Source organism: Geotrypetes seraphini, chromosome 8 (assembly GCF_902459505.1).
Source record: "Geotrypetes seraphini chromosome 8, aGeoSer1.1, whole genome shotgun sequence".
Lineage (NCBI taxonomy): Eukaryota > Metazoa > Chordata > Amphibia > Gymnophiona > Dermophiidae > Geotrypetes > Geotrypetes seraphini.
This window is the reverse complement of record NC_047091.1, coordinates 187827069-187839457: the sequence shown is the minus strand read 5'-3', so window position 1 is coordinate 187839457 and position 12389 is coordinate 187827069. Positions and strand designations below refer to the sequence as shown.

General features: G+C 43.8%; 1 protein-coding gene across 1 annotated transcript in view; it reads left to right on the top strand.

Moving 5' to 3' along the window:
- Positions 1-12389, top strand: part of TESC (tescalcin) — a 130112-nt gene that overhangs the window by 106944 nt on the left and 10779 nt on the right. The window contains 2 exon segments of the mRNA XM_033957209.1: positions 5194-5255; positions 5361-5468. Coding sequence (XP_033813100.1) covers positions 5194-5255; positions 5361-5468 — 170 coding nt within the window.

Genomic DNA, 12389 nt, shown 5'->3' with positions numbered 1-12389 from the left:
CATTTCATATTTATGTCTGAGTTGGTTGAAAGCTCTCAGTGGGGAAAGTGTTTCCACTAAGGGGCAGCTGTAGAACTCAGTGTCCAAATTAAGTGTCTTAATGCCATGAGCTGAGCACCCATGATATCATAAGAACATACCAATGGTGCATCTATCCTGTTTCCACACTGGCCAATCCAGGTCAGAAGCACCTGGAAAACCCTCAAATAGTAGCAACATTCCATGCCACCGATCCAGGGCAAGCAGTGGTTCCCTCCATGTCTTTCTGAATAACTGACTGTGGACTTTTCCTCCAGGAACTTGTCCAAACCTTTTTTTTTTTAAACCAGTTACGCTATCTGCAACATGTTCTTTGAGTGAAAAAAATATTTCCTCCTATTGGTTTTAAAAAGTATTTCCCTGTAACTTCATTGAGTGTCCCCTAGTCTTTGTAAATCTTGATACAATATTGGTATGACGGTGCAAAGAATCCATTGCAGGTTTCAAAGGTTAGTCTGCAGAGACTTCAACTAATATAAAATACTGCGGCTAAGCTTATTTTTGGTAAGAGTAAATTCAACCACGTAACCCCTCTGCTCAAGGAATTACATTTGAATTGCATTTAAGATCCTATTTGGCATTTTTGCCACTTTGATCCCTTTAGACGGGAATGTTCATAGATCTCATCTTGCCAGAAGTTCTCAAAAATTAAAACTCTCTTAATGATAAAAACAGAACCTTTAAGAGATTTAGTTATTCTTTTGCTTTTCAATTAACCGAATTCTGGAATGATTTACATTAAGAAGTTTAGGTTCTTTTGCTTTAGTCCGGAAAGCTCTGAACACCTTTTTCTTTGCTAAAAATTTTGAAAACTAACTATTGTAGTCGACTTTTCCTTGTCAAGTTTATGTATTACTTAGAAACCCAAGGATCAAATGTTATAAAAAAGGAAGTCAGAAAAGTGCACACTGTATATTCAACTGACTGAGTTCAGTAGAAGGTTCTGTCTACAGAGAGTGATCAATCCTTGTATACTAAGCTCAGAGATATGAAACTCAAAAAGAAGGCTAAGAAGCCACCTTTGCAATAAGAGTTCCACCTTCCAGTCATTGCGATTTGTATATATTAGATCAGTGTTCTTCAACCACCGGTCCACAGACCAGTGCCGGTCCACAGAAATTTCTTGCCGGTCCACAGGGCCAGCATGTGCATCAGGCCCAAAACAGTGTTCTTCAACCGCCAGTCCACGGTGCGATCGATGCGGCGTTATCTTTGAGCCAGCTCCCTCTTCCTGATTCAGTGCACAAAGCCACGGGCAGTGGCTCCTACGGGTATCCTGTGCCTGAACCGGAAGCCTTCTCTCTGACGTTGCAACATCAGATGAGGCACGGGACGTGCAAGGTGCAATTAGTACTATTATGGAGGCGAGGTCTGGGGTGGAGATTGGGTAGAGATGGGTGGGGTATTGGCCACGACTTAGCCCAGTGTTCTTCAACTGCTGGTCCACGGTGCGATCGATGGGGCGTTATCTTCGAGCCAGCTCCCTCTTCCTAACTGATTCAGTGTACAAAGCCACGGGCAGTGGCTCCTACGGGCATCCTGCGCCTGAACCGGAAGCCTTCTCTCTGACGTTGCAACGTCAGAGGGAAGGCTTCCATATGGGGCATGGGACGTGCAAGTTGCAATTAGTACTATTTTGGGGGTGAGGTCTGGGATGGAGATTGGGTAGAGACGGGCGGCGTCTGGCCCACGACTTAACCCAGTGTTCTTCAACCACCGGTCCACAGAATAATTCTTTTATTTCTGCCGGTCCATAGGTGTAAAAAGGTTGAAAAACACTGTATTAGATCACTCTCAGACATGGTGAAACAATGTATCTAATGTTGATTCAATAAATAGTTTCAAAAATGTTTCAACAGACTGGAAGATGAACTCTTATTGCAAAGGTGGCTTCTTAGCCTTCTTTTTGAGATTCATATATCTCTGAGCGTAGTATACAAAGACTGATCACTCTCTGTAGACAGAACCTTCTACTGAACTCAGTCGGTTGAATATACAGTGGTACCTCGGTTTACGAGTGCACCGGTTTGCGAGTGTTTTGCAAGACGAGCAAAACATTCGTAAAATCGGCGCCTTGGAAACCGAGCGCGCTTCGATTTGCGAGCGCCCCCCCCTGCGAACCGGCACCCCCCCCCCCCCCCCCGCCGTGACCTGAGGTCCCCCCAACCCACCCGAACCCTCTTCTTACTTTTCTGTAGCCTCCGCAGCGGCACTGGCACCAGCATGTCCTGTGCGTGGTGCCGGTGCCTGAAGATGTGCTTCCTGTGCTGGGCCTGAGAGTTCACGTCGAACGTGAACGCTCACGTCGAACGTGAACTCTCAGGCCCAGCACAGGAAGCACATCTTCAGGCACCGGCATGCACAGGACATGCTGATGCCGGTACCGCTGCGGAGGCTACAGAAAAGTAAGAAGAGGGTTCGGGTGGGTTGGGGGGACCTCAGGTCGTGGCGGGGGGGGGGGTGCCCGATGGCGGCGGGGGGGGGGGGGTGCCGGATCACGCCGGGGGGGGGGGGAGGGTGCCGGTTCGTGGGGGGCCTTCGGGGGGAGCAATGCCGGTTCTCGTGGGGGGGGGGGGGAGCAGCGCTGCTGGCCTCGTGGGGGGGGGGGGAAACATATCAAAGCAAGTTTCCCTTACTTCTTATGGGGAAACTTGCTTTGATATACGTGCATTTAGGATTACGAGTATGCTCCTGGAACGGATTATGCTCGTAATCCAAGGTACCACTGTATAAAGTTTACATATTATGCATTAGATTACTGTTAACCAAGTCGAGCTTCTTTTGGTTGATGACCCGGTCTATAAAATTAAGTTTTAGTTTAGTTTAGGATGCCAGTGCAGATCAGCATTGAACTGCTTAACTTGGGCATGCCCACTTATGCCTGGAAGAAAAGTCCAAGGTTTGCTATTGAGAAAAACATGGGGGAAGCCACTACTTGCCCTGGATTGGTAGCATGGAATGCTGCTACTCCTTGAGATTCCGGAATCTTGCTATTTTTTAAGATTCTGCTTGGAATCTTGATAGTCTTTGGGGTTCTGGAATGTTGCCACTATTTGGGTTTTGACCAGGTACTTGTGAGCTGGACTGGCCACCGTGAGGACGGTCTTATGTCTATGGCAGGGTGTGGAACTTAAAGTATTCCGAAAATGGCACAAACAAACTGACAGAACGGTGTATGCCTGCATCTAACTTTTGGGCGCTGGATTTCTGCCTGCTAAAACGTGGGGTAAATGTTGGCACTCAGGTTAAGAGCTGTCAGGCAGTACTCTGGAATTCCAACACACCCCATGCCCACGTCCTCTTTTCGGCTATGCACCATGCGAGTTAACCATGCAGATGCGCCCCAGATTTCAATGAGTGTCACTTAGCATCAGCCATCGGTTGTCAGCGCCCCATTATTAATGCTTCAGAGCTCATTGTCCGATTTATTTGCGCACGCATCTCGGAAGCCCACTCATGTATACCCCCCTTGCGATTGCACAGATAGGTGAGAAAGCGACATACCTGCCTGTACCCAGCTATAGAATTGTCCTGTATGTCTTTTACCTCAGAGCAGACCAAAATCCCAATAGCTAGAATGAAGGGAAAGCAAATGTCTTTATTTTTAGCCTATAGTCTAAGTGGTTTGCATTCAGGTACTCGAGTATTTTTCCCCGTCTATCCCAGTGGGATCACAAGCTATCTAGTGTACCTGGGGCAACGGGGGGATTAAGTGACTTGCCCAGGGTCACAAGGAGCAGCATGGGATTTGAACCCTGTAGCTCTAACCCCTGCACCACACCCTCCCCAGTGAAAATTGTTTCCACCGAGTGCACAAATTACGCAAAAGGATGTTTGTAGAATTGCTGGCCAAAACATTATTAGGATTATGTGGTCCCAAAACTTAATTCAGAGACCAGATTTGTAGGCGGAGAACAGACGTGGTTGACTTAGATGTTATCAGGTGCCAATTAAACCCTGGCTTAATATACCAGTGCCTTTCACGAGAATGCCTAGTGACGCCTAGGCGCTGCTTTGATTCCACAAGCAGCGCCTAGCAGTTGATTGGCAACCGCACCGACCACATAAGAACATAAAAATTGCCATACTGGGACAGACCAATGGTCCATGAAGCCCAGTTTCCTGTTTCCAACAGTGGCCAATCCAGGTCCCAAGTACCTGGCAGAAACCCAAAGAGTAGCAACATTCCGGAGCTGAGATTGTTATGTCATAATGTTTCATTCCACCAATGCCTAAGAGCCAACATCATCAGTGATGTCACAATGGCTCAGTTGTCCTATAATTGGCTCACATAAGAACATAAAAATTGCCATACTGGGACAGACCAATGGTCCATGAAGCCCAGTTTCCTGTTTCCAACAGTGGCCAATCCAGGTCCCAAGTACCTGGCAGAAACCCAAAGAGTAGCAACATTCCGGAGCTGAGATTGTTATGTCATAATGTCTCATTCCACCAATGCCTAAGAGCCAACATCATCAGTGATGTCACAATGGCTCAGTTGTCCTATAATTGGCTCACATAAGAACATAAAAATTGCCATACTGGGACAGACCAATGGTCCATGAAGCCCAGTTTCCTGTTTCCAACAGTGGCCAATCCAGGTCCCAAGTACCTGGCAGAAACCCAAAGAGTAGCAACATTCCGGAGCTGAGATTGTTATGTCATAATGTCTCATTCCACCAATGCCTAAGAGCCAACATCATCAGTGATGTCACAATGGCTCAGTTGTCCTATAATTGGCTCACATAAGAACATAAAAATTGCCATACTGGGACAGACCAATGGTCCATGAAGCCCAGTTTCCTGTTTCCAACAGTGGCCAATCCAGGTCCCAAGTCCCTGGCAGAAACCCAAAGAGTAGCAACATTCCGGAGCTGAGATGGTGATGTCATAATGCCTCATTCCACCAATGCCTAAGAACCAACCTCAGCAGTGAGGTCACAATAACATAAGAATTTATTTCTAGACCACCATTACCGCTAACACATCCATTATAGTCTAATGGACACGTTAGTATTTAGCATGTGCTAAAACGACTAGTACGCCTTAGTAAAAGGACCCCTACAGGCGGTAGAAAGATTTTGACCTGTTGTTTTTTGAACCATATGAAAAGTAAAATCTCTAATTGTCTCCTTCCTCTGCTTGTATCCCCAGTTCTTTTCCACATGTATGACTCGGATAATGATCAGAAAATCACACTGGAGGAATATAGAAATGTAAAGTATGGCTTAAGTCTTATTTCAACTCATACTTCATTTTCGATTGCTTGCAAGCTCTGGGATAAATCTTACTTTCTCTCTTCCCACATCTCCATCCTGCAGGTGGTAGAAGAGTTGTTATCTGGTAATCCTAATATAGGGAAGGAGTCAGCGAGGTGCATCGCAGATGGAGCCATGTTAGAAGCAGCCACCATCTGTGTAGGACAAATGGTGAGAAGCCTGAATCCCATTTCATAAGAGAAAGGTTTGCAAACTTTGGTGCCATTATCCTACGGTTTCAGGTATTGACCAATCCTGAGTTCAAAAGGCGCCTGATTCAATCGTACGTATCCTGAATAGATTATGGCCAGTCTATGAGGTCAGTTTATGGAATTTGTTGCTTGTTAAAATTAAACAATCTCCAAATGTGATGCAATTTAAAAAAAGGAGTGAAAACTATGATGTTTGAGAGAGTATATATGGAAGTACTTTATGCATTGTACACAGGGTTTAAAAAAAAAAAATTTTACTGTATTTTTGTTACAGGAATTAAGTTTATAACAGGTGAAAGTAAAATTGTATAAGGATTTTCCTTATTTATTGTTTGTCATTGTTTTATTATGTATGTTTTTATGTAACTTGCTCAGGACTGTGGATGTGGCAAGATATAAATTTTTTAAAGAAATAAACTCCCGTATATACTCAAATATAAACTAAGATTTTGGGGCCCAAAAAAAGGCCCCAAAATGGGGGTCTTGGTTTATAAACGAGTCTATGCTTAATTACTAGTGTAACAGGTTAAAAAAAATTAAAATTTAAACCTACCTGGGGGGGGGGGGGTCTGGCTGCAGGGACTAGAGTTGCAGGTCAGGCAGCTGATTTCTTCCGACAGTGGCCATAGTGGTCATCCATGCTGCTTGCCGACCGCCAGGAGGAGGGGGAATCAGGAGTCAGTGGCACATATTTATTGGCTTCAGTCCTGGTCCCGCTAAATTTTTTTCCAGCCCTCTTAAGGGCTTTGCAGACCGGGCCATTCTTCCTTGTTCCAGCACAGTGAAGGGGAAGGGAGATCGAGTCGTCCCCCTTCACTGCACCGGAGGAGCAACGCGTTCGGCGGTTTGCCCCGCCCCCAGCAGCCACTTCGGCACCTGGCCTGCTATCCAGCCCTCTTAACCCTTTCCGCCCCCCCTCGGCGAATACCTTTTCTTCCAGCGAGACACCATTACCACAGCCCAAACCAGAGACAAACCAGAACCAAAGAATCTCCCTCTACACAAACAAAATGGAACATTACATATACAAAACCACACTTGCCATCCTAATACTTTCACTACTCATTTCCAACTGGCAAACCACAGGATATCACCTATCACCCATCCCAATTCTCACAACAACCTACAGGCAACCACAACCACCCAGAAAAATCCACACCACGAGAACCCTAACATCCTGCCCACTGACCAGCCAAGACCACATTCCCACCACCTGGGGAAAAAGACCTCCACCAAAGCACAAGACCACTACTCAAAAACAACTCACATCACCAAAAAATATCCTCTACCTTAACTGCAATCCTAATTCCAACACAAAATATACCTCACTAACCTGTGCCTACATGAATATAAGATCAATTAGCCCAAAAGCAAACCTAATCAAAGACTGGCTGACTGAAGAACAACTAAGCTGTCTATTCCTAGCCGAAACCTGGCTAACATCCAATTCGGACCCATGCATAACCGAATTCTGCCCCAAAGGGTACAAATTAGAGCTGGTTTGTCGAGAAAACAAACGAGGGGGGAGGACTAGCTATTCTAGTACAAAACAACCTCAACCTAAAAGTTCTACACAAACACTCAACCCCTCACTTAGACCTTCTTGCATGCCAACTCTCCGACAATACACTCACAGACACCTTGAACTGTCTATTATGCTACATCACTCCAGGAAAATGGAAACACTTCAAAACTTGAACTCGAAGAATTCATATTCCAGAACTCCCTAACCTCCACATACAATTTGCTCCTAGGAGACATCAATCTCCACCTCGAGGACCACACATCCAAACAAGTAGACGATATACTCTCATACCTCGACGCCCTATCCTACCAGATCCTCAATCCTGAACCCACACACGAAAAAGGCCACCAACTTGATATAGCAGCATTCACGTCTCATAACCTCCACACCCCAAAAATTCATATATCACCAATGGTACCTGGCATCCCTCTCTTTGGTCAGACCACCACAAATACACTTTCACCATCAACTGGCCTCAAAATAACACAAAACCCAAGCCACAAAAAACAACCTTCAAATCTAGACAGAAAATTGAGCCTGCCACATTCTGGGATAAAGTTGACCCTATAAATCGCCCCCATCGACCCAACTGACTTCGTAAATCACTGGCGCATCCTAAGTGAAACAACCTTGAACGAGCTAGCCCTGAAAAAAACCAAACATAGAACCTGCAGATCCTCAGACAAGTGGTTCGACTCCGAACTCCTCCTACAAAAAAGGCACTGCAGACAACTTGAAAGATCTTGGAAAAAAAAAGAAAAATGATCAAACCAAATCCGCATGGAGAACCCAAATCATAACTATACAACATCAAACTAAAAGAAAAGCGCAAAACATACTACTCTAAAACTAATTGGCACAAACACTTCTGACACAAAAAACACTCTTCAACTTAGTAAAAAAACTTACGGACACAAACCCACTCCTTGCACTCAAGGCAATAAACCACCAACAGCTTCTCAACTAGCAGAACACTTCAAACACAAGATCACTACAATCAGAAATACCCTCAACAAACTCAACCACCAAACTCTACGAGATAATAACCCCCACAACGGAAGAAACCATATCTGCAGACAGAACATGGACCACATTCCCAACTCTACAATGGTCTGATTTGAACCGACTATACAAAAAATACAGCCACGCCTCATGCGACTTGAACTTACTGCCCATCGTATCTGCTAACAAATGCCTCCCTTAAATTCAAAACCAACCTCATGCAATGGATTCAAAGCACTCTCATAGAAGGTCATTCCCGCAAGAGCTTGGAGAGATCATAATCACAACACCCTACTGAAAGATCAAAAAGGCCCTATAGACGCTCCTACCAACTACAGACCTATCGCTTCGATCCCATTATATGTCAAACTGATTGAAGGACTTGTGGCTCAATACCTCACCAACTACCTATTCGACCAGAATATACTTCACTCCTCTCAATCAGGATTTAGATCTCACCACAGCACGGAAACACTACTAGCAACACTACTAGACATAGCACGACAACACCTCAGTAAAGGACACAGGATCCTAATTATCCAACTGGATCTATCCGCCGCCTTCGATCTAGTCGATCACGGACCATATTACTCCAGATACTTGATGCAATCGGGATCTCAGGGGTGGTTACAATTGGTTCCAAGGATTCCTCAAAACAAGAACGTACAGAGTTAAGACAAACAACAACGAAATCTAACTCATGGTCAAATCCATGCGGAGTCCCGCAGGGGTCACCACTATCGCCCATTCTATTCAATCTCTTCATCTCCTCCCTCGGCACCACTCTAGACAACCTAAATGTAACATCATTCAGCTACGCAGATGACATAACTATTATCCTCCCCTTTGAAATCCAAGATCACACCTCAACAGGACACCTGGAAATAATTCTGGATGAAGTAGAAAAAATGGATGACAAACCACAAACTGAAACTAAAACTCGGACAAAACCAAATTCCTAATGCTAGAAACGGACAAAAACCCATCCATAACAGACCTAGAAATTAAAGCAACCAAATACCCAATCCAGACCTCACTCAGAATCTTGGGAGTGCTGATAGACAGATGCTGCACATATGCAGACCCAGATCAACAAAACTACCAAAAAGCATTCTTCACAATGCGCAACTTAAGAAAAATAAGGAAATTCTTTGACAAAGGAACACTACAGGATAATTGTACAATCCCTGGTACTAGGTCTCGTGGACTACTGCAATATCCTTTATCTCCCATGCCCCACAAACATGATCAAAAAACTTCAAACCGTTCAGAACACAGCCCTTAGACTAATTAACTACACTACGGAAAATTTGACCACAATCACCAATGCCTACCTAGACTCACACTGGCTACCGATTCGAGCCAGAATTCAATTCAAACTATACTGTCTACTCTTCAAAGTAAATTAACGGTACGCTGCACCCACTCTACCTAAATGACCGCGCCTAAACCGTAAACCTTCCAACCAGAACAAGAAGAACACTGACATCATTCACAATACCCACCACTCAAGGGTACTCACCGCAAAAAGCTTTATGATAGCCTCCTGGCAACACATGCTGCAAAACTCGAACCTTCCATCACCAAATTGTTAACCACAACATCAGACCTCAAGACATTCCGTAAAGAAATCAAAACACATGCTGGTTCAAAAAATATATACAATCTACCTAACCTCCCTCACCCCTACCCCCAAGAAACCAAAACACTGCCGTCCAAAACATCTTCCGATGTTATTAAGTCTTTACTATCATTCTGTTATTAAGTCTCTATCCTCAAACTGTATTCTCTATTGTCATGTACCATCCTGGAGAATGTCCAGTTCTCTTCTTATGTAATCCCTTTGAACCGCAAGGTACAAGCGGAATAAAAATCACTAATGTAATGTAATGTAATGTAATGTAAAATTGGTGTTGGCAATAATGACGACAGGAAGCAGTGGGGCTTCCCCTCTTCCCTACATCACTATAGGTTCTGCTGGTCTTGACCCGCCCCCCTCTGAAGAGGAGTGGGATCGAGACCCTATAGCAGTGGGTCTCAAACTCAATACCCTTTGTGGGGCCACATTTTGGCTTTGTAGGTACTTGGAGGCTGCAGAAAAAATAAGTTAAAGGAAAGATTTATAAATTATCATTAACTATTTTTTCTGCGGCCCTCCAAATACCTTATTTTTTCTGCAGCCCTCACATTTAAAGTTTAATATCTTTCCTTTCTGAAAAACGGACACATTTCAATCACTATATAGAAAATAAAATCATTTTCCCTACCTTTGTTGGCTGGTGACTTAATTTTTCTGTGCTTTTAACTATATTTCCAGGGCCGTTCTTGTCCTTTGACTGTTTTTCATCTCCGTCTTCACTTCTGCCTTTACATCCATCTTTCCAATAGCAATTTACTGTAATATGTTCAGGATTATAGGATATAAGGTCAAGGTCAGAAAAAAGTATAATATCTAATGGTACAACTGACCTGAATAGATTACAAAAACCTGTGGAGAGTGATCAAACTTAAATTTATAAAAATACTCAGAGAATATGAAACTCTATAAGGAAGACTGAAAAACCTTCCTTGGTGAAGAGTTCACCTTCCAGTCATTGTAGTTTTATAAAAACTTCGATTACTGACTCCAAAAGGTAGTGTGTTTATGTACAGCTTTAAATCAATTTGTACTTAATTGTTTGCTGGTTCACTTAGAAGTCACTGTATGGTATGTATAATGCAATTGCACTTAACTTCAGCAAGGTTCAGGGGTCCCAACGCAGCAGCCCCGTTTCGTTCCCTGCCTCAGGGGACCCAAGTGTAGATGTTCAAAACAGGGTGCCTGGATCACTAAGTGTGCATTCGTGACTGATAATTCAAAAAAACAAGCATTAAAACATCATGTCAGATGTGATTAATGCAACAAGTCTTTCCCACACTGAAACAATGCAGTTTTATGTACTGCTGCTGACAGCACTGGAATAGAGAAGACACAACAAAGTGAAAAAGAGTTAAAAAAGCTCCTCTGAGTCTACATACCTCTGCGTGAAAGGTACATAGACGGTAATGCGGAAGACAAAGGCGCGCGCCGACAACTGAGCACAAGACGAGGTGCGCGCCGAAGAAAAAGACTGTTTGTAGGGGCTGCGACGGGGGGTTTTGTTAGGGAGCCTCCCCACACTTTACTTAATACATATCGTGGCGGCGTTGTGGGGGGTTTGGGGGGGTTGTAACCCCCCACATTTTAGTGAAAACGTAACTTTTTCCCTAAAAACAGGGAAAAAGTTGTTTTCAGTAAAATGTGGTGGTTACAACCCCCCAACCCCCCCCCAACACCCCCACAACGCGGTGTAATCTGTATTAAGTAAAGTGGGGGGGGGGTTCCCACACACACACCCCTCATAGCCCCTAAAAACAGTCTTTTTCTTTCGGCGCGCGCCTCCACACTAGCGCTCAGTATGTCTGCTCGCGCCTTTGTCCCGGCGCGCTTTTGACCTGACACCGCTTGAAAAGTCGATGGGTTTGTCTCTAAAAGGTTCAAAATCGCCAGACAGGAGCTTGCTACCAGCGTTATTTTATGCAAAAAAAACGTCTAAAAAAAACGTCATGACGTCAAAAACGTCAAAAAAAGTCATGACATCAAAAACGTGATGACGTCACGTCGTCAGGATCGAAAATGAAAAAATATATTAAAATAAATTTAAATGAATAAGGGGGAAGGGCAGGCGTGACACAAATGCACAATGAAAATGGATTACTAAAATGCTAACCACTCAATTTCATTGTTTAAAACCTTGAGGGTGCAAGGTATTTAACCCTTTCAGGACCATAAGGATCGTAGGCCAAATTTTTGTGGTTTTGACGACATTTTTATGGTAAAAAGGGCTTGCAGATGCCAAAAAATTGATTTTTTTTTGTGAAATATCATTATTTTTATTTTAAAAAATCACACTTCTGGCTTATGGACAGTGTGGCAAGTGAATCTTCTCGTCATCTAGCAACGACGCTAATGAATGAATGTCGGAACCAGTTTATTTACATAAAGGCAGTATCCTATGGAATCCGTACATATCAAATTTAGAACTGTAGACTATCCCAATCAAAATTGATAGGATTTTAAAGTTATGGGACAAATATGTCCCTTGGTCCTGAAAGGGTTAAACTGTAGATCCATAAAATCTTAGCTATGTCTCCTCCTCGTGTGGTTTCAACTGTGTCTAATATGGAAAAACTTTAGATCTGACACTTCATGATGGTGCTTCTTTCACACTGGATCTAATTCTGCTGATGCGCTCACTTATTCGAGTTTTTAATACTCCGGATAGTACATCCCACTTAATGAACATTGCAGGGACATTGTATGATGTATACAAC